Here is a 22,874-nt window from a genome sequence, read left to right as displayed (position 1 = left end):
CAGCGCAGCAGTGCGCATGCTCACAGGGCCGGATACCTAAAGGGACAACAGAGGAGCAGACTAGTGCGCATGCGCACTAGTATGCAAATAGCACGGTGTACCGTGGAAAAAACCTACCCACGCGCCGGTTAAATAAAACAGCGGGGCTGCAATACGAATCATCTCCGCTCCTGTGCCTGTCACTTCCCTGCTCTCGGCAAGTAAATATAAAAGCGGCGGCGGGTGTATGTAAACATAAATCACAGAGACGCCAGCCGCTTTTATATTTACTTGCCGAGAGCAGGGAAGTGACAGGCACAGGAGCGGAGATGATTCGTATTGCAGCCCCGCTGTTTTAATGTAACCGCTGCATTCCATACAGTGCCGTGAACCGGAAGTGACGAGGGGTAGGTTTTTCTCACGGGTAGGTAATTCTCACGGAACACCGGTGTATCCAGCTAGTTCTGTGATGAGAGAGGGCAGACATGGGAGCCACGCTGACCCGAGCATTCAGGAACTTTAATGTGGAGAGCAGAGCTCACCGGCTCATCGGGAAGGACAAGCCCAGCCCTGCGCCTATGCACCCGGGCACCAAAGAGACAGTGGCCGGTGTCCTCTCCAGTGAGTCACCCTTTTCTCTTGTTATCCATCTGTCTTCGTATGACTGGGAGAATGCTGCTCTCCTGCGTTATATCACTCTGCACGCTGCCCTTGGAAGGGGAATAGAAACGTGCGCTGTCACCGGAAGTAGTTGTGTAATCTGCAGGGCATGCTGGGAGTTGAAGTCCTGACTGAGCAGTGTTGGTGTTGGAGGTCATGCAAGGTGCTTGTTAGTTCTAATGCTGTAAAATAGGGAATACTTATCTGGTGCTCTTTATTTCCAAGGAACATGTCAGGATCCGTCTTTGGATAGGGTTGCCACCTCATCCATTTAAACCAGGACACATATTAATTACACAGCTTCTGAGGCTGATTAACCACTTAAGCCCCAAGCCTATTTCGGACACTTTTTGTTTACAAGTTAAAATCAGTATTTTTTCCTAGAAAACTACTTAGAACCCCCAAACATTATATATATTTTTAGCAAAGACTCTGGAGAATAAAATGGCGGTCATTGCAATATTTTTTGTCACGCGGTATTTGCGCAGCGGTTTTTAAAACACCATTTTTTTTGGAAAAATTATGAAAAATCACATTTCACTGCATTTAAAAAAAAATTAAACTGTAAAGTTTGCCCTTTTTTGTATATTGTTAAAGATGATGTCACACCAAGTAAATAGATACCCAACATGTTACGGTTTAAAATTGCGCACACCCGTGGGATGGCGACAAACTATCGTCAATAGAAATCTCAATAGGCGACGATTTAAAATTTTTTAACGGTTACCAGTTTAGAGTTAGAGTGTAGCTCTTTTTTTAAAATTATTGCTCACTCTCTGGCGATCGTGGCGATACATCACATGTGTGGTTTGAACAGCGATTGCATTCGCGGCTCGACTTCCATATGCGTTTTCTGTCGTGCGCAAGCTAGCGGCGATGGGGGCGGCTAAAATTATTCTATTCTATTTTATTTTTTAACTTTATCACAGGTTTTTTAAAAAAAAAAAATCTGATCACTTTTATTGCTGTCACAAGCAATGTAAACATCCCTTGTGACAGCAATATGTGTGACAGGTACTCTTTATGGAGGGATCGAGGGTCTAAAAGACCCTAGACCCCTCCACTACACTTCCCTGTATTCAAAACGCCACAAACTGCATTTTTGAGTACACTCGGTTTTTAAATTTGCCGCCTTTAGCAGTAAAGTAACCCGGACGTGACGTCATGGACGCCACCTCCGGGTTACGTCATTGGAGACCCGATCGAAGCCGCTTCCGTCTTTGATCGGGATTCCATCCAGCCGGCGGACGTGTCGGCTGGGTGCTCGGGTTTCCCGGTGGGACAGGAGACCCGGGCAAAGCCGCGGGAGGGGACATCCCCTCCCGCTCGCCGGGGTAACAACCGAGCAGCTCCCGAGCCGCATTGGTTGTTACCGCCAGAAAGCCGACCACCTGCTCTAAACAACGGTACCGGGGTGATGCCTCTAGCTATAGGCATCACCCTGGTATAACACCGCAAAGTCAGCCAACGTAGCCCTGCGTCACTTTGCAGTAAGTGGTTAAGGTGATAATCAACCACTTGCCGCCCACCCACCATCAAATTATGGTGTGGCTCTCGTTCAGGGAGAACGTCCTATGAGAGCGCCCCAGAATGGCCACTCTTGCAGGGGTGCGCAGCGTTGGTGATCGCAGCTGCGCCGTGTTCCTAGGACACAGCGTGACCCCAATCTCTTGGTAAAGCACCAATGACGTGGCTCTTTACCCATGTGATCGGCTGTGTCCAATCACAGCTGGTCACATGTAAATGAGGAAGTGTCGTTTATCGACGCTCCTCGTCTCACACTGTCAGAGTGTGTGGCGAGGAGAGCCGATCAGCGGCTCCTCCTCAAAGGGGAGTCTAGGACAGGTCATTCAGGGCACTGATCATCAGTGTCCTGATTACAATAAAGTAAAAAAAGTGTCCATAAGGCACACCAACCAGTGCCCACAATCAGTGCCCATCTGTGTTGCCCATCAGTGGTGCCTCATTAGTGCCACCTCATCAGTATCCATCAGTGCAGCCTATCAGTGAAGGAGAAAAATTAGTTATTTATAAAACTTACTGACAGAAAATAAGAAAAACTTTTTTTTTTTCAAAATTTTCTGTCTTTTTTTTTTTTTTTTTTAGTTAAAAAAAAATACCCAGACAAGATTAAATACCACCAAAAGAACGCTCTATTTGTGTGAAAGAAATGATAACAATTTCATATTGGTACAGTATTGCATGACCGCACAATTGTCATCCAACGTGTGACAGTGCTGAAAGCTGAAAATTGGCCTGGGCAGGAAGGGGGTGAAAGTGGCCTGTATTGCAGTGGTTAAACTCACTTAGTGCCTTATGTGTATTATATCAGCCTCAGAACCTGTGTAATTAATATGTGTCCTGGTTTAAAGGGATGAGGTGGCAACCCTACCTTGGAACAGTTGGAACCCTCGTTCACACTGAGGGCTCCAACAGTTCAGCTGAACTTGCACAATTTCAAACCCGCATGTCAGTGTGAGTTCTGGGGCGATTTGACAGACATCTGTGCGGGTTCCTACACGGATGTCTATTGAAATCGCCCCCAAAGTCGCCAAAAGTAGTGCAAAAACTACTTTTGAGAATCGTTGCTGCGCTACAATGTTGGCGTCACACCGATCCGGATGGTGCCGTTGCCAGCAATAGGCTATGATTTGACATGGCAATTCGCATATCAAATTGGCTCGATGTGAACGAGGGCCGACGGAAATTTACCAAAACTGGACATAGAATCTGATGCAGCTATGCATAGTAACCAATCAGCTTCTAACTTCAGCTTGTTCCATTAGGCCCCTTTCACACGGAGGGACCTGATCGGACGCTCCATGCACCCCTATGGAGCAGCGGATGTCAGCGGTGACATGTCTGCTGACACCCGCTGCTATCCGATCCAATCCTGTCGGTGAAATCCAGACGGATGGAAACCCTATTTTCCATCTGTCTGGCGGATCGGATAGGATGAATACAGATGGGCGGTCAGTTTTCATTCGATCTCCCATAGAGGAGAGCGGGGCTCTGACAGGTCTGTCTCCGCACAGAGAGCGGAGACTGACCTATCATCCGCCTGCTTAGCAGGGATCGGCGGATCGATCCCCGCTAAGCAAAACTAAGTCCCCCGGGCGGAAAGCCCTTGTGAAAGGACCTTTGAGCTTTGACAATAAAGCCTGGAAGCTGATTGGTTACTATGCACAGCTGCTCCGCATTGTGTGTGCTCCAGTTGTAGTAAATCTCCCCCTTTGCCTCTATCACATGCATAGTATTAGTTTGCTAGAATCAGTTATAATACTTTCAATCATAAGTTGAGAAAAAAAATAATAAATGCACATTTTTTGCAGATCTGCCAACATATTTGCTTGCCTTTACATCCCTTATACAGTGGTGTATTTTGGTTTTGTGCTGCCCTAGGCAAGACTAAAATTGGGTGCCCCCCTCCTATGTAAATTTGCCCCACTCCTTTTTAACAGATGTGACTCCCTCCAAAATTGAAGGACTACAAGTCCCAGCATGAACCCCTGAGATCTCACAAGAGGGGGTGGGGGAGACAGATGGGGGTGGGTGAGGGAGAGAGAGAGGGGGGATGAGAGAGAGGGGGGGATGAAAGAGAGAGATGGGGGGGGGTGAAAGAGAGGGGGGATGAGAGAGAGGCTGGAATAGAGAGAGAGAATGGGAGGATGAGAGAGGGGGGGTGAGAGAGAGGGGGATGAGAGAGAAAGAGAGGGAGGGGAGATAGAGAGAGAGAGGGGGGTAAGAGAGGGGGATGAGAGGAGTTGAGAGAGAGAGGGGGCTGAGAGAGAAAGAGGGAGAGAAAGAGGAGGGGTGAGAGAGGGAGGAGTGAGAGAGAGAGGGGGGGGGGGTGGGAGAGGAGGCTCTAGCAACCAGTGGCCAATATAGTCTCAGGTGGAGGGGGCAGCTTTTTTGCTGCCCCCCTGCAAAGTGCCGCGCTAGGCCTGGGCCTTGTTGGCCTAGGCCAAAATACAGCACTGCCCTTACAGGTAAGCAGATACAATCTGACAGAAAGCATACATGAACTACCACAGTGCTCCACAGCACCATGGTAGTTCTTTGAAAACTTCAAGCCAAAGCTTGTTTGGCTGTACTTCTTGTGGATCATCATTCTGCTCTCCTGTGACCCATTTTCAGCAGACAGCAGAAGCCCGCTTTCGGCTGGTGTCTCAGAGCCGGTCCAGGCTCAGGAAAGGTCGTGACCATGTGTTTGGGATCAGCCCACATGCCTAGACCAGCACCCTGCTCAGCCTCCCAGCGAGCCACTGAGAGCTTGAGACGGCTGCTCCCAACCCCTCCACAGCCCAGCGCTCTAGTGAGTGAGGAGTGGGGGTCAAGCAGAGAGCGGTGACTGACAGTCACCAGCGGTCGGTGGTGTTCGATCGCTCGGTTCTCAGTGTTAGGGCCGGTTCATACCATATGCAGTCCAGTGCAATTCTTTTTTTTTTTCTGCATCAGAAATGCAGGGCTAGTAGGTCATATGGTTTCCAGTGGCATAGTTCACACCAGTGCGGTCAGTTCTTGTGCGTTCCAGAAAAAAAAGTAGAACATGCTGCATTTTTTCTGCACTGAACTGAACTGTACTGGAACGCTGTAAAACGCATCAAAAAGCGCTGCAATCCACCTAAATGCACCAAAAACGCACTGAAACACACATGTCCGCATTTCAAGGTGAAGAAAAAGAGGGGGAAAATGCACTGGAAGGCATCAAAAACGCATCCAAAATCCCTGGAAACGTCTGAAAAAACCTGCATGCAGAAATGCATCCAGATTGCTTTTCTATAGTGTGTACTAGCCCTTAGTGTGGGACAGGACAGATGCAGCATCGGCATCCACCTAGGTAAGCATGATTTATAAAAAGACAAAAAAACGCATACATCTCTTTTAACCCCTTCACGCCGACGGAACGCAAATATGCTGCCTTGGCTTCAGGGGGTTGTACCGGGGTGATGCCTGCAGCTAGAGGCATCACCCTGGTACCGTTGTTTAGAGCCGACAGTCGGCTTTGTTGTAATGACAACCGATGCAGCATTACAAGGACCCGAAAGGGAAGTCCACCCCCCTCTGGCCGTCTTCCGCGGCTCGCCCTCCCATCTGCTGGCTGGCAGAAGACCCAAACTAAGCCGGATTCGGCCTTGATCGGGTCTCCGATGTAAAAGCTCAGAAGCTATGTCATGACAGGCCATTAAAGGCCCCAGATTTAAAAAAAAAAAAAAATGACAGCATTTAAAACAGCCACTTGGCGTTTTGAATGCTTTTAAGTGCAAAGGAGAGATTTGGGGTCTTTTAAACTCCAGATCCTTCCATAAACAGTATCTGTCACTGCCTGTTACTGTCACATGTGATGTTTACATTTCTTGTGACCGCAATAAGGCTCGGTTTCCACTAGTGCGACTTGCGGTGCGACTTGACACATGTCATGTCGCACAGCGAGTCAAAAGCCATTGCTTTCAATGGGGCACGTTTCCACTGCCGCGGCTTCAGTTGCGGCGACTTCAAAAGTAGATCGTGCACTACTTTTGAGCCGCCTTCAGTGCGACTTCCCTCTATATATGAGGGACAAGTTTAACTGAAGCCGCAGTTTACTTTCGCTACGAAGTCGTGCTAGAAGTAGCACGACTTCGTAGCCGCACTAGTGGAAACCGAGGCTACAAGTGATCCCATTTTTTATTTTTTTAAACGGGCAGTGTAAAAATAATAAAGAAAAAAAAAATTGAGTGCCCCGTCCCTCCCTGTTTGCACGCAGAAGCGAACACATACGCAAGTTGCGCCTACATATGTAAACGGTGTTCAAACCACACGTTGGGTATCCCTGCGATCGTTGGAGCAAGAGCAATAATTCTAGCACAAGCCTTTCTCTTTAACTAATTTTTTTAAAGTGTTGCCTATGGAGATTTTTAAGTACCGATGTTTGTCGCCATTCCACCTGTGTGCGCTATTTTAAAGTGTGTCTGTTTACTCGGCGTAACATCATATTTCACATTATACAAAAAAATTGGGCTAACTTTACTGTTTTGTTTTTTTAATTCATGAAAGCATATTTCTGCCCAAAAAATTGCATTTGAAAGACTGCTGCGCAAATACCATGTGACTTAAAATATTGCAACGATCACCATTTTATTCTCTAGGGTCTCTGCTAAAATATATATATATATATATATATATATATATATATATATATATATATATATATAATGTTTGGGCGTTCTAAGTATTTTTTCTAGTAAAAAATGCTGATTTTAACTTGTAAGCAACATGTCAGAAAAAGGTTTAGGCTCCAAGGGGTTAAAGTCTGGGACAGGTGTTCGTTTTACAAGACTGAAAGTTTGAATTGTCAAATATATGGGGTATGCTTGTGGGTGACAGATGTTGTCGGGGCCCCTGACCCTGTTAAAGGCTTAAGGCCCGTACACACGTACCGATCGTCGGCATACAAACGTCGGTGGACGAAGGATCTGCCGATTGTACGCGTGTTAGTATGGTGCCTCCGACAGATGTCTGCGCACAATCCGCGGACAAAAGTCTTTCTTGCAAACATGAAAATTTTTGTATGCCGACACCAGAACGGACGATTGTTCGCCTGTCAGTACACAATTCGGCCGACAGACCGCAGATTTGCAAGACTGGGCATGCTCAGAAAATAGAAAACACAGGGAAAGTTAACCATTACATGACATCACTTCTGCAGTCGGCGGACAAAATTCTTGTGCTGTCCTTGTGCTGTCTTTGCACTTTTCAGCAGACACCGACATCCCGGGGAGAAAAGAGGAACATTTGTAAGCCGACCATCGGTACGTGTGTACGGGGCTTTAGTTGTCCCTGTTTGATGTAGATGACCTCTTTCTAGCCCTTGGTACTCTGCTTTCCTATCTGTCCAAATTGTGAACCAAAAAAGTCACCAGCAACTTGTCAAGATCCAGAAAAGATATGGGACCATTGTACAGAGGGAGGAAAAGCAGAACACGTGGTGTTTTGTATTATGTGGCTAGATTGTCAGCAAAACTGATAAAAAATTTTATCGAACATCACCCCCCTGTGTTTTTAAAGCCCAGAAACACACAAAGACAGAAGCTTGTATAGCCAAAAAATGCAACCCCCAAATATACTGTAGGTAACTTAACCTGGTACTGCATGATACTTCTCCTAGCACCTCTGTAGTTCAAAAGGCAGGCTCTGTTAATTCTGTGACGCAGCAGTGCCTACTTACAGAATTAAATGTGTGGGGAACTTCACAAATTAAGTTTACACTTCACAATTGTTTAGATTAATAGGGGTAGGCTGGAAATTATTGAAATATGATGTGTAAATTAATATAGGAAAAAAAAAAATTTTTAATTTTATGCTTAGATATGCTTTAAACTGTTCATGAAAATTGGTGTCAATTTTGATTTAGCACACTGTAAATAAATATATCCCATAAAAAGGTATTATATTTTGAGTGATCTACAATATTTATATGCAAGTTTTAATTATATATATATATATACTATATTGTCAAACGTATTGGGACGCCTGCCTTTACACCCACATGAACTTTAGTGGCATCCCAGTCTTGGTCTGTAGGGTTCAATATTGAGTTGACCCATTCTTTGCAGCTTTAACAGCTTCAACTCTTCTGGGAAGGCTGTTCACAAGATTTAGTGGTGTGTAAATGGGAATGTTTGACCATTCTTCCAGAAGCGCATTTGTGAGGGCAGGCAATAATGTTGGACGAAAAGGCCTGGCTCAAAGTCTCCACTCTAATTCATCCCAAAGGTGTTCTATCCGGTTGAGGTCACAGACCAGTCAAGTTCCTCCACCCCAAAATGGCTTATCCTTGTCTTTATGGACCTTGCATTTGGCACTGGTACACAGTCCTGTTGGAACAGGAAGGGGCCATCCCCAAACTGTTCCTACAATGTTGGGAGTATGAAATTGTCCAAAATGTCTTGGTATGCTGATGCCTTAAGAGTTCCCTTCACTGAAACTAAGGGGCCAAGCCAAATCCCTGAAAAACAACCCCACATCATAACCCCCCCTCCACCAAATGATTTGCACCAGTGCACAAAGCAAGGTCCATAAAGACATGGATGAGCAAGTTTGAGGTGGAGGAACTTGACTAGCCTGCACAAATTCCTGGCCTCAACCCGATAGCACAGCTTTTGGATGAATTAGAGAGGAGACTGCGAGCCAGGCCTTCTCGTCAAACATTCTCATAGACACACTCCTAAAACCTTGTGGACAGCCTTCCCAGAAGTGTTGAAGCTGGTATAGCTGCAAAGGGTGGGCCAACTCAATATTGAACCCTACAGACTAAGACTGGGATAGCATTAAAATTCATGTGCATGTAAAGGCAGGTGTCCCAATACATTTGACAATATAGTGTATGTGTTTCAATTGAAAAAAAATGGTCAGTTTTTGAGAAAAACGTATTTTGTTAATTTACACAATTGTCATTTTGTTTTAGGTCACCCAGAAATACAGGAAAAAGTTTTCAAAAAGGATGATGGACTTTTATCACGACTGAAGGAAGTTTATGTTGACTCCATGGACCCGTTACCTGAGGTAAACTTTATTAATCAGCCATAATATTATTACCACCCACCTAATATTGAGTAGGTCCCCATTTTGCCACCAAACCAGCCCTGACTTATCAAGACATGGACTCCATTAGACTTCTAAAGGTATGCTGTGGTATTTGGTACAAAGCCGTCAGCAGCAGATCCTTTAAGCCTCCACCAGTTTGCCATCTTCCCATAGTGCATCCTGGTGCCATCTTTTCCTGAAGCACACGCACCCAGACATTCACATGATGTAAAAGAAAATGTGATACATCCGACCAGGCCAAATTTTTCCCTTGTTCCGTGGTCTAGTTCTGATGCTCACGTGCCCATTTTAAGCACTTTTGGCTGTGGACATGGGTCAGCGTGGGCACCCAGAGCAAATGGTGCCATACACAAACTGAAATTCACTGTGTGTTCTGACAGCTTTCTTTCGGAACCAGCATTATCTTTTTCAGCAATTTGAGCTCCGGTAGCTCATCTATTGGATCAGACTATACGGGCCAGCCTTCACTCCTCATCAATGAGCCTTGGCCACCCATGACCCTGTCCCTGGTTGGCCAGTTTTCCTTCATTGGACCAATTTTGGTAGGTCCTGACCACAGCAGACTAGGAACAGCCAGGAGTTTTGGAGTCACTCTGACCCAGTCATCTAGCCATAACAATTTGGCTCTTGTCAACGATTCCCTGCTTTAGGGACAACACATTCACTTGCTGCCTAATATATCCCACCCACTTTTAGATGCCATTGTAAAGAGATAAATGTTGTTAATAATAATAATCTATCTTATATATATATATATATATATATATATATATCTGACCCAGTTAACCGCTTGTTGACCACCCTATAGCATTTTACTACTACAGGGCAGCAGTGATTGTGGACTTCTGCCTACAGGGGGCGCTTGCGCCTTTGTGGCAGGCTGCTTCTGCTGTGATAATTACCAGCAGAAGGCAATCTGTCGATGCCGGGCACTGAATGTTCTCCGTCCCCCGCTGATCTTTGGCAATACACAGAGAACTGAGATAGGTCTATGTAAACAAGGCATATTTCAGTTCTGACAGGGGGATTCGATCCTGTGTTCCTGCAAAGCAGGGACTAGAATTGATCTCTTCCCCTAGTGAAAGCAACACACACTGACTAGGCACACAGTTAACCCTTTGATCGCTCTAGATGTTTCACCCCTTCCCAGCCAATGTCATTAGTATAGTCACAGTGCATATTTTAAAAATCAACCAGAAGAACAAGATCCTACCAGGGTGATCTGCTCTCTCCTATTCCCCAACCCGGCCCTCCATTTGTTTTTTCTTTTTTTGGAAACAAACATTTATTGGGTTTATAAAGGTAAGTACAGGTACAGTCAGTACACGGAACAACAAGAAGGCAGTAGTACAAGAGCAACAAAAAAAAAAAAAAAAGTTAACAATCAGGGAAAACAAAATATCGTATGCACATAAAAGCAAAAGCAGCCAGAGTAGATGGACACAGAACATTATGCATTGCAAACCCACATATAACAACTGCGTGGAGCAAGAAACTGGGACAGACATACGGGGTGCAGCACAGTCAAATAGGGCACCAGTGGCAGGAAGGACACTCAGCCAGGGGAGCAGGTGTCCGAGACATTTAGCCACCTGTCCCATACTTTATGGTAGCGGCCAAGTGAAACCCTACGAGTGTGGATAACTTTCTTATAGGGCAGGGATTGATTAACGTCCGCCTTCCACATAGCCAGATCAGGCCATGTAGGTTGGATCCAGGTACGAGCGATTCGTTTTCTAGCACTAAAGAGGGTTTCATGTAGAAATTTAGCGGTGTGTTTATCAACATCCTCATCGGGGAATATTCCCAAGAGACAGACCTTGGGATCCAACGAGACAGGAGCGCCCATGCGGTTGTGGAGGAACGGTATGACTTGTACCCAGAATCCCTGGATATGGGGACAGTGCCACATCAGGTGCCCAAACGTACCCGGGGATAATAGACATTTGGGACGCGTGGGATCTCTGGAGGGGTCAAATCTGGTTATCCTGTCTAGGGAAATATATGCCCTATGAAGTATGTACACCTGAGTTAGTCTGTCGGACAATTTAGGTGAGACAAGCGTACAGGTTTCAAGGGCCTCATTCCAGTCATCATCGTCAAGGACCCCTGCGTCCGTGGTCCAGCGAGGGCGAATGCTATAGGCCAGAATTGTAACAGTCTTGGATGTCAGCATGTCATAAAGGAGAAATATGATCTTGCGGGAATCAGAGCCAGTCAGTACGTCCAGAAGGTCTATCGTGGGCCAGTCCGGGTAATGACATCCAAATTGGGTATGGAGAGCATGCCGGAGTTGGTAGTAGCGGTAATACATGGTAGGAGGGAGGTCAAATTCGGTCCGCAACTGAGAAAAGGGTCTAATCGCCCCCTCCCGTAGGACATGGGAGAGATACAGAACCCCCTTGGTCATCCACAACCCAGCATCCGGTGGTTGAAACAGCTCAGGCAGATGTCGGTTATGCCACAGGGGATTAGCTTGGAATACGGGGTCACCCGTTTTAGTAAGGGCCAAATCCCATATCCTCCTGTAGTGAGAGGAGACGGGACACGGCACCAGGGAATTCGAGGGTCCACCCCCCTTCCCTGAGAATATCACAGAAGGGGTGAGGGCCCAAGGCAATGGCAGGAGAGCAAGCTAAAGCCATGTATCTGGAAGCTTCCAGAGTGTTGATATGATAAAAATGGGACAGCTGAGATGCGAGGTAGTATGCCCCAAAGTCAGGAATGGCGAGGCCACCAATCTTAGTAGGCTTTTGAGTATGGCGCCAGGCTAACTTATGCCTACTCATGCCCCATATAAAAGTCTTCAGTAGGCGCTCAAGGATCGCGAAGTATTTATAGGGGAGGTAAGTAGGAGAATGTCAGAGGGCATAAAGGATTTTGGGTAGGAGGATCATCTTGATTAAGTTCACACGACCCATCACACCGATAGGGAGATGCGACCAAATCTGAGTTTTATGTTTAATGGTTCAATATTGAGGGAAATATAGTCCGCGAGGTTACGGGTAACGTGCACACCAAGATGTTTAAGGGTAGAAACACGCAGCAATGGCAAGAGGGCCTGTTCCCTAGTCGGGGGAAACACGTCTAAAGACAGTATCTGCAATTTGTCACAATTAATAGTCAGACCCGAGAACTTACCAAAGGTAGTAATGAGGTCCAGGGCTGCTGCCAGAGATGGGCCAGGGTCAGCTAAATAAAGGATCATATCATCCGCATATAGACCTATTTTATCAGCATGGTCACCTCGGCGAAGTCCATCAATAGCAGGGCTCGACCGCAAGGGCATACAGAAGTGGGGAAACCGGGCATCCCTGTCGAGTACCTCTGGAAAGAGGAAACGACCTAGAGGTATGACCATTCGCCACCACCCGAGCACAGGGACGATGGTAGAGGATGGTCAGCCACTTCACAAAGTGAGGCACGAAGCCAAAGCATCTCAGGCATTGCCATAAGTATTGCCACTCCACAGAGTCAAAGGCCTTGGCGGCATCCAAGGACATCAAGACCCACGTGCCTACAGAATCATGTGTTGCCTGTACATTCTTGAACAAGCGCCGGGTGTTGCATACCGTGTTCTTAGAGGGCATAAAGCCCGTTTGATCTGGGTGTATGAGAGAGTGGATAACCTTGTTAAGGCCTAGGGCCAGTATTTTGGCTAGGATTTTAATATCGCACTGGAGGAGCGAAATGGGGTGATAAGATTCTGTATATTTAGGGTCCTTACCGGGCTTGGGGATGAGAACAATTAGGGCTTCACCCATAGACAGAGGAACATCCTCTGCCTCGAACATGGCGTTATAAACCTCCAAGGAGTTTGGGGGCTAGTACCTCCGTAAACTGGGAGTAAAATTCGGCCGGGAGCCCGTCTGAGCCCGGTGCCTTAGCCCATGCAAAGCAGGAAAGGGCATTGGTAATATCGTCTACCGATAAGGGAGCGTCAAGGGCAGAGGCCTGATCGGCAGATAGAGTGGGGAATGTAATGGAATCAAGTAGAGCTGTCAGATCGTGCTGGGAATAGTGCACTTTGGACGTGTAGAGATCGCTAAAGAAGGAGGCGAACTCCTCCGCGACTGCAGCCGGATCCGCTGGATCCCCAGTTGCAAAACGGTGAAGGGGCTCCCGGGGCTTATCTGGAGGTGTGCCAGGTACGCAAGGAGCTTGCCCGCCTTTTCTCCAAATTCAAAGGCCCTTTGTTTGCAGAAAAAGAGCTTACGATTGGCACACTCCCGGCAGAGCTGTTCCATTGCCCTGGTCTGAAGATTCAGACCAGCGAGCAACTTTGGGGAAGGCGCGAGAGCGTATTGACTCTCCAGCGCCTCAAGTTGACGCTCCGCCGAGGAGTATTCCAATCTAGAGGACTTTTTGAACCTGGAGATGCGCTCTGACAATAGACGTCTAGCATGAAGTTTAAACGCTTCCCACACTATTAAAGGAGAGGTCGTAGGGACGTTGGTGTCAAAAAAGTGCTTCCATTCCCTCTTGAGGTCGTCCAACCCCGGGACCACTGAAAGCCAGAAAGGATTCAGGCGCCAGTGGCCCCGAGGAGAGTCAGGAAAGGAGGTCAGCGAAATCCAGTATGGGGCTTGATCTGAGAGCAAGCGGGGCCCGAACCCCTCAGCCCTCAGACCAGGCGTTAGGGAGTGGGAGAGCCAAATCGAATCAATTCTGGACAATGTGGAATGAGTCGCTGAGTAGCAGGAGTAGGCACGGGTTGTAGGATATAAACATCTCCAGGTATCAACTAGGTCAAAGTCTGTAAGTAATCTACTAAATCTAGTGTCTGGGCCCGAGTCAGTCCACACAGAGGAAGGGCTCTGCCTGTCCAATACAGGATTAGAGACCATGTTGAAGTCCCCCAACCATATTGCGGGAACAGAAGGGAACCTGGCCATGAAGTCAAATCCCACCGTAAGGAGTGAGGCAGCATACGGGTGCGGTACATACCAAGCTAATATCAGAATGTCCCGACCACCTATCACACCATGCACAAGAACGTACCTACCCTGAGGGTCCGTGAGCACCTCCCTTGTCTGAAAAGGAGTATTTTTGAATATAAGTAAGGAGACCCCTCTAGAATACGAGGAGTAAGTGGCGTGAAAGGACCAACCAACCCATGGGCGGCGTAGGGCTTGCAAAAGTTGACCCTCTGCGTGTGTTTCAACCAGGACCATTATATCGGCACGCTGGTCTTTCAGATAGGAAAGAACAACGGACCGTTTAATCTTGTCCCGCACACCCCGAACATTACCGGGGGGGGGGGGGATATTTTTAAGGGGGCCATGGCGATGCGGACACAAAATAACTAGGCGAGGGAAGTGCGTGAACCCCCAGAGCAGGCAACAGCTATAAGCCATAAATAAATCTCGCTGTGCATTGTAAAAGATAATAAGCTACACATAGTAAACCCAAAAAAAAAACATGAGCAGGAGCATACAAGTCCCAAATACATAACCCCCCCAACCCGCCCAGCTCCACACAAACCCCAACACGTGAGAGCATAAACCCCAAACAGTAACCAAATGTACAAACAGTAAGGCACAAATGTAAGACTCCAGCAGGGTGACCCGAGCCACCGGGGGCCACGACACACCAGCTGGGGCACCGGTCTTGAAATAGGTATCAGCAACCGAAACAGGGGGAGCAGGGGGCGAACATTCTCCAAAGGAGGAGCCCTAGAACGTAGTCATTCAAGGTGGCAAACATAGAAGTAGCGTGAGCTTGAGGCATCCCGGTCAGCAAATAATTGGTGTCCCACACATATGGGATGGAGGAGACTCAGGTAAGTAGGAGCCATTCAGCGGAATATGTGACATGCCCATCCCAAACAAGGTGTAGTGTAAAGCCAAACAGGAGACTGACATCTCGCAACAAGGAGGCATGTTCTTAGGGAGGATTGAAAGTACAGCCAGGCAAGAGAGTTGATATCCTACAGCAGGAAGGCATGTTCATGAGGATGATGGATAATACAGCCAGGCAGGAGACCTGCTATCCTGCAACAGGGAGGCATGTCCACAGAAAAAATAAAGGCACCGCAGACAGCGAAGCCACCATCCGGAGGAGCGGGGGGAGTCCAAGGCAGGTACAGCAAGGGGATAACTGCAGCGTGGGAGGGCACAAGGTGTATCCGAGGCGCAATGGGGAGCAGACTCACGGAAGTCCATCCATCCAAGCCACTGCAGCATCAGGGTCTTAAAAAAAGCGCACTCTGTCGTCAGCAACAACATGTAGCCTTGCAGGGTATAACATTGAATATTTGAGGTTGCTGACACGAAGACTGCTCCTGCAAAGTAAATGGTTGGATCAAATTTGTCTATGCCAATCCAAAGAACACCACATTTCCAAGTGTGGACCAGGTTAAAGGCAACCTTGAAGACCACTCCTAAATGTACAGAAAAAAAGTCCAGGTCAAAATTGGAAATGATAGAAGTAGTTAAAAGAAAGAAAAGGATAAGGAAAGATAAGACCTCCACCCCCCCCCCCCCCTCCTCAATCAGGACTGAAGGTTTTTTTTATTTTTTTTTAAATTAAGCCGCACTAAGCCACATGGTTCTGGAGGACCATGCAGTTTGGCATGCATCATGATGTGCCACATTTACCAATGCAAGGATTTATGTGCACGTTACAGACACAGTAATGTGAACCTAGCCTTACACTGAAAGATTTTACATATCCAGTGTGTCTTACATACCATTGCCATTTTCACCTTGATTTTTTATGAGTAGTGGATGATTTTAGTAACCCAACTTGGATAAACCTCTCTTGCTTCCTCTGCTGGCAGTACCACAACAAACATCTCTTGGCTCTTTCAATAAAGAGGTCATGCTGTTTGATGCCCTAACACAAAACTATTTTTCTGTTTTCGGAACTTCCATATGTCCCTTTTTTAATGTATTGACCTGGCTCTAGCAAAATTTCAGATGCAACCTTTTATAAAATAAGGTACTGAATATTCTTTCCTATCTGTTTCAGATCATTCACTTCTTGATATAAAGATCACTCTTAACAACCCACTAACTTATTCGGAGCCCTTTGGAAGCTTAATTTATTTTGGATTATCTTTAAAAAACCACCCAATGCTCTCTTAATATCAGGTCTGGTGAATTCTTTCATCTCCATGAAGTGCACAATGACAACCTACTGGTGTGTGGGATACCTTTTTTCTTTTAAGGTGTTTATGGGAGTGATTCCAATCAAGGAAATGAATGCCATTAAAACAATGACTAAGCTTTTGGAGGAAACTCAGGCAGTGCACTTCACTGACTATATTACCCCCCCCCCCCCCCCCAACCCACTCTTGGCGTGCTGTACAGGATGCATTGCAAGAGGCTCTAAAAAGCAAAGCTCTTAACTTTTTCTTCTTAAAACAAGTTTTGTGTTGTTTTTTTTTTTTTTTTTGAGGAGGGAGATGCCTTTTAAAGCGGAGTTCCACCCATTTTTAATAGGTTGGAACTTTAGATCTTTGTAATCCCCTTTAAAACGGCTTTTACCAATGGAAACTTTTTTTTTTTTTTTTTGCTAGTAAATACCTTAATTTTGGCTTTATTCCTCCTCTCCTCACTTCCTGGTCCGATCGGCGATGACGTCATTCGGCGATCCGCAGTGTCTGCTGGGATGTATTCTACTTGCAGTAGCTGTATCTGTACTGAGCCGTGCCTGCCCCGCCTCCGCCCCGCCTCCTCTCATTGAATTGCATTGTATGAATGTATTAAGGCTGTTCTCTGCCCAGCCTCCGCCCCGCCTCCTCTCAATACAACTCAATGAGAGGAGGCGGGGCGGAGGCTGGGCAGAGAACAGCCTTAATACATTCATACAATGCAATTCAATGAGAGGAGGCGGGGCGGAGGCGGGGCAGGCACGGCTCAGTACAGATACAGCTACTGCAAGTAGAATACATCCCAGCAGACACTGCGGATCGCCGAATGACGTCATCGCCGATCGGACCAGGAAGTGAGGAGAGGAGGAATAAAGCCAAAATTAAGGTATTTACTAGCAAAAAAGAAAAAAAAAAAGTTTCCATTGGTAAAAGCCATTTTAAAGGGGATTACAAAGATCTAAAGTTCCAAAAATGGGTGGAACTCCACTTTAAGGCTGGCAATACATCTTCAATTTTCTTGTACAATTTTCTGTTAGATTTACCAAAAAACCACATAATATGAGGTCAAAGCTAAACAACACTTTCACTTGTATTCTATAAGGCAGGCCTTTGTACTACATAGTTGAAGGTAAATCTAAAGAAAATTGTATAATGTATGGCCAGCCTTAGGACAAACAACTAATTATGTTAGCTGCCTCATAATTTTGCATCGCACTAAAAAGGATTACACACTATGAAAAAATAGGAAGAAAATTTGAGGCACGATCGTTTGATTTTCGTATAGTGTGTACACAGCTTTCAACATCTGATTCAGACTTTTCGAAAATTTCCAAAGGGACAAACTCAAATTTTTCTTGTACGTGAACAGCACAAATGATTTTTGTTTGTGTACCATTTTCGTAGGAAAAAAATCAGATACAAAAGACTGCGCATGATCAGAAACAACAAAAAAAAAAATCGTTGTCATCTGAGAATGTTCGTACATTATTTCCTTCCTCGGTTCTGACTTTCTGTGAAACATCGAGGAAAACCGGACAGTAATTTGCCCAATTTTCTTAGTGTGCACCAGCCTTAAAGTGATACTAAAGTCTTGTTTTTTAATTTTTTAACAAAAAGGTCGTACTTACCTGCTCTGTGCAGTGGTTTTGCACAGATGATATTCAATCCATGTATGGACAAGGAAGATTGTACAGAAGTCAATCTATAGCCTGCCATGCTGGTCCGTGTATTCTGATGGCAGGGAAGTCTCCCCGCTGTCAGAATACAATAGCTTAACCACTTCCCAACCACCCGCCGCAGTTTTACTGCTACATATTTTTGGTAAAAAAAAAAAAAATCGCATAAGCGTATTTTGATTGGTTTGCGCAAAAGTTATCTGGTCTTCTAACTACGGGAAAGATTTATGTCATTTTTATTTATTTTTCTACTAGTAATGGTGGCAATCTGCGATTTTTTTTTTTTTTTTGCGGTACTGCGACATTGCGGTGGGCAGATTGGACCCCTAACTGACATTTTTAACACTTTTGGGGGGACCAGTGACATTACTACAGTAATCGGTGCTAAAAATATGCACTGTTACTGTAATGATTCTAACTGTGGGGGGCGTGGCTTTTGAAATGACCATAAAGACATGTGATCCTATATAGAATGATCACATGAGCTCTGTGATCATTTCAGGGAGAGGAATGGTCAGCTCTGTTTACAACAGCCGACTGTTCTCTCTCAGTGGGGAGCGATCGCGGGTGTCAGGCTGACCCGTGCATCAGCTTCCCCGCTGCCGAATGGGGGCGGGAGCTGCGCTCTCCCCCTAGCACCAGGTGCCCGACCGACATAGTACTACGTCAGTTTCCCCCGGAGGGGCTGCCTGCCACAGTAAAACAGTCCTTAAGCGGTTAATAAAAAGGAGGTATTACACTATTTTGGATCCTCTTTCCCATTCATGAGTCATGGTCTTGTAAGGATGTATAGGAAGTGACCCAGTCTCCGTTTACCATAACAAGCTTGATAGACCCACATGCTATATTGCTAAGGGGTCCACATCATCTGGTAAGTGCAAGCTCTTATGGGGAATTTAGATTCTTTCAGCACTTTGGCGCAGAAGCACTTTTTTGAATATTATTAAGGACTTTTACTGGCTACATGCTTATATAATATTGGACTATGAATTTGCACATTGAATGTACATGTTTGTTGCACTTTATTATTTTTTATTTAAGGTGGATTTAAGTTGTTGTACATACGGTAAGTACGTTTGTGTCATCTATTACTATTGGCACGTTGGTTGCACGATTTACTGTGAATTAGTGTGATTGGAATTAGTGAGCACATATACACATGTTTCCGAATGAAAAACACTGCTGCCAGGAAAGGCCTAAAATTTTTCTTTAGTACTTCTGAAACAAAATAGACTGGCATTTTAGCATAGAAATCTGAGTGGGTACTTTACTGACCTTCAATGTGTACTTTAGTGGTACTTGAAATAAGGTGATACACCTATGGCGCTTTTCCACTGCATGAAACCGAACAGTTCGGCTCGCTTTTGCGCTTTTCCACTGCATGATACCTCATTGTACGGTGTTGGAACGGTACGGTACGGCGGCGCTTTTCCACTACATGGAACTGAATGGTACGGCTCGCTTAACCACTTTGCCACTGAGTACCGTAGTACTACTGCGGCAAAGTGGCTCGTTATCGTCTGACGACGTAGACCTACGTCGTCAGACACTCCCCCTTGTGGGCGGCGCTCGCGCGCCGCCGGAGGCTCGCTCCCGCTGTATTCAGTCACAGCGGGAGTCGGGCCAGGGGAGGAGCAGCGGCGATCGCCGCTGCTCCTGCCCTGATCGTCGGGGATCTAGTGTGGAGATCCGCCCGCCTGTGTAAACACAAGCGGGCGGATCTCCCAAGTGACAGATCGGAGTGTTCAGCATAGCTGAACACTCCGATCTGTCCCTGGCTCACACAGTCACCCCCCCCCCCCCCACACGTCAGTAAGCACCAGGCATACATTAACCCCTCCCTCTCCAATAAAATTAACCCCTTCCCTGCCAGTGTCATTTTTACAGTAACAGTGCATATATATAGCACTGATTACTGCAGTAATGTCACTGGTACCCCCAAAAGTGTCAAAAATGTCAGTCAAGAGTCCGATCTGTCCGCCGCAATGTCGCAGTCCCGCAAAAAAAAAATCGCAGATCGCCGCCATTACGCGTTAAAAAAAAGAACACCAAAAATGACAGAAATCTTTCCCTTTGTTAGTAAACGCAATAACTTTTGCGCAAACCAATCAAAATACGCTTATTGTGAATTTTTGTACCAAACATATGTAGCAGAAAACAAATTGGCCAAAAATTTAAAAAAATTTTGATTTTTACATTTTTTGGGGGGGGGGGGGATTTCATATAAAAAAATGTGAAAAATATTGTTGTTTTTTTCAAAATTTACGCTCTTTTTTTGTTTTTAGCGCAAAAAGTAAAAATCGCACAGGTGATCAAATACCACCAAAAGAAAGCTCTGTTTGTGGGAAAAAAGGACGTAAATTTAGTTTGGGTATGGCATCGCACGACCGCGCAATTGTCAGTTAAAGTCGCACAGCTCCGAATCGCAAAAAGTGGCTCAGACGTAAGACAGCAAAATGCTCTAGTGGTAAAGTGGTTAAACAGTACCACCTCAGTAGTGGTTCCAAGAGGGCCGTACCGGTACCATATCCCACAATCCTTTGCATGTAGCCTTGACTGTTTGTTACTACTAGCCACTGATTGGTCAGAGAATCGTTGTTATCCCACCCACTTACTACTTAGTGGAAAAGCAAACCGTACTGAACCGTTCCCACACCGTACCATGCGGTACCATGCAGTGGAAAACCAAACCGAGCCAAGCAGGGCCGAGTGGAGCCGAGTCGGTACTTGCAGTGGAAAAGTGCCAGTAGTGAGAGGTTTTTATGAACACCATATGCGAGGTTGAGAATCACTGCTAATAGTGAAAATCGTATTACTGTACAAATGATATTGAGTGTAAATTAAGTTCATGTTTTCTATTACGTGTTGTGTCTGCTTTGGTGACGTGATTTCAATACTTGATGAGAACACCTAACATTTTTCTTTGGTCTCTCAAATTAGGTGAAACCTGAAGTTCCACTTCCTGCACCAGAGGAGTTCAGAGCTCCAAAGCAGACCATAAGCAATGTTTTTCTGAACATCGAGGTAGAAAGCATTCCCAAGGGTAAAATTGGTATTGTTGAGGCTCTGACCATGCTTAACAATTACAAACAATCTCCACAAACATGGACTGCAGAGAGGATAACAAAAGAATACAACCTAGATATTCAAGACACCAAGGCCCTGTTGGAACATTTTAAACCTTTTGACGTGACGATCATTACACTAAAAAAGAAAGAACAGATTGAGGACAAGTAAGGCTGATGCCCTTTTATCTGGAGGACTCTCGTGGAATTCATGCTTGTTTTGTTACTGTATAATATTTTGAATGTGGATTTGAATATTGCTTTGAAAGCAGGTTTATAAATGAAACTCTGAATTATTTAACAGTTCAAGTAAATGATAAATTTGTAACACTTAGGGTGTGTAATATATGGACAAAGACTTTCTATTTAAAGATATCTCTGAGTTCTGAATTGTTGAATGCTTACCATATGCAGTAAACAATGATGGTAATACGTTTTTCATTTCTTCATTTGCTGCTTATTGTAAACGATCACCTTGTAAAACAACCCATTCACTTTAAAATAGAAACGAAAGGCAAAATATTTTTGTATAGATATCAAAAAAATATAAATACCTATTTTTTTCTTTTTTATCATTTTCCTTCTGTTCTCAGCTGCAATAAGAGGTGTGGGGGTGGGAGAGAGAAGCAGCAGTACACTGAGCTTCCCAATAAATGACTGTGCAGCGGGGGCGTGTCAGGACAAGTCTGATGATTGGAGGAGAACAGGTTGAGTTCCCAGCATAGCTAGAGAACTGACCACAGTGTGCTCCCCGTCTTAGTGTGGTCAGTTTTTAATAGGAAAGCAGAGGGACTGGCAGGAACACCAGATATTTTACATAAAGAAAGCAATACAAAGAGAACAGGACACTTTCTCATGAAGGTACATGGTACAGCATTCACATATCAGGAATATGAAGTGTTGAGGTAACAAACTCTTTAGGGTACAGCACTAGTTTACTGTTTGAGACAAAGCAGTCCCGGACTTGCAGCTGGGTTTTCTGTGTCAGATCATGATGTCATAGGTTAGGTTTATACTAGCCTTCTTTAGCAAAAAAAAATATATTTTTATTCTGTTATCAGCATCAGATTTACTATCTGATTTTATCAGATTTACTATTGGAATACAAATAAATAGTATAAACATGAGCAGTATGAGCCCCGGTTCACACTTATGCGATGCGGGAAGGCTGCGAAATCGCAGCCTGTTCCCGCATCGCAAACGCACCCCTGGCAGTTCACACTGCCATATGCGATACGCTGGGGGTGTCAATGTAATCTTAACGACATCCCAAGTTTGATCGCATATCGCAGTGCGATCTTGCAGTTCGCACAGGATCGGATCGCACAAGTGTGAACCGCTGTGCGATCCGATCCTGATGCGGCTGCAAAAAAGGGTCCTGTGCATCTTTGCTGCGGGTGCGGTGCGAATCTCAGCCATGCAAAGTATATGGCTAAACTCGCACCGCACAGCCGATCGCATGTAATGAAGGAACAGTGCGCTCCGACATTACATGCGATCGCCGCAGCCGCATCAGTGTGAACCGGCACATAAACCCAGAGACCATTGAGTACTGTCCGTGATACTTTTTTTATTTGCACTAACATACAATTTTTCAGGACAAGCTTTCCGGGTATGTCCTCTTCTTCAAGGTCCAAGCAGTACTGATTCACAAAATGTTTAGCAGAATGGTAAAAAAACACAAAATCTCGAAGCCAAAGGAAAAAAAGAGAAAACTAAACAAACATAAACAATACGGCTACAATGACCTCAAGCAGTATTAAACCCAAAACCAAAAATGTGATATTCTGCAGCCTACCAATTATTAGATCT

At 45.5% G+C, this 22,874-nt stretch overlaps 1 protein-coding gene across 1 annotated transcript; it reads left to right on the top strand.

Moving 5' to 3' along the window:
* Window positions 1-442: 442 nt before the first annotated feature.
* On the top strand, window positions 443-21,363 carry NDUFAF4 (NADH:ubiquinone oxidoreductase complex assembly factor 4). The gene is made up of 3 exons (XM_082248880.1): window positions 443-600; window positions 9,086-9,183; window positions 20,938-21,363. Exons 1-3 carry the CDS (start codon window positions 465-467, stop codon window positions 21,232-21,234), a joined length of 531 nt encoding a protein of 176 aa, XP_082105006.1. The 5' UTR covers window positions 443-464; the 3' UTR covers window positions 21,235-21,363.
* Window positions 21,364-22,874: the final 1,511 nt, after the last annotated feature.

The sequence above is a fragment of the Pelophylax lessonae genome (assembly GCF_965119305.1).
Source record: "Pelophylax lessonae genome assembly, chromosome: 3".
Taxonomy (NCBI): domain Eukaryota; kingdom Metazoa; phylum Chordata; class Amphibia; order Anura; family Ranidae; genus Pelophylax; species Pelophylax lessonae.
This window is presented reverse-complemented; position numbering and strand designations above follow the sequence as displayed.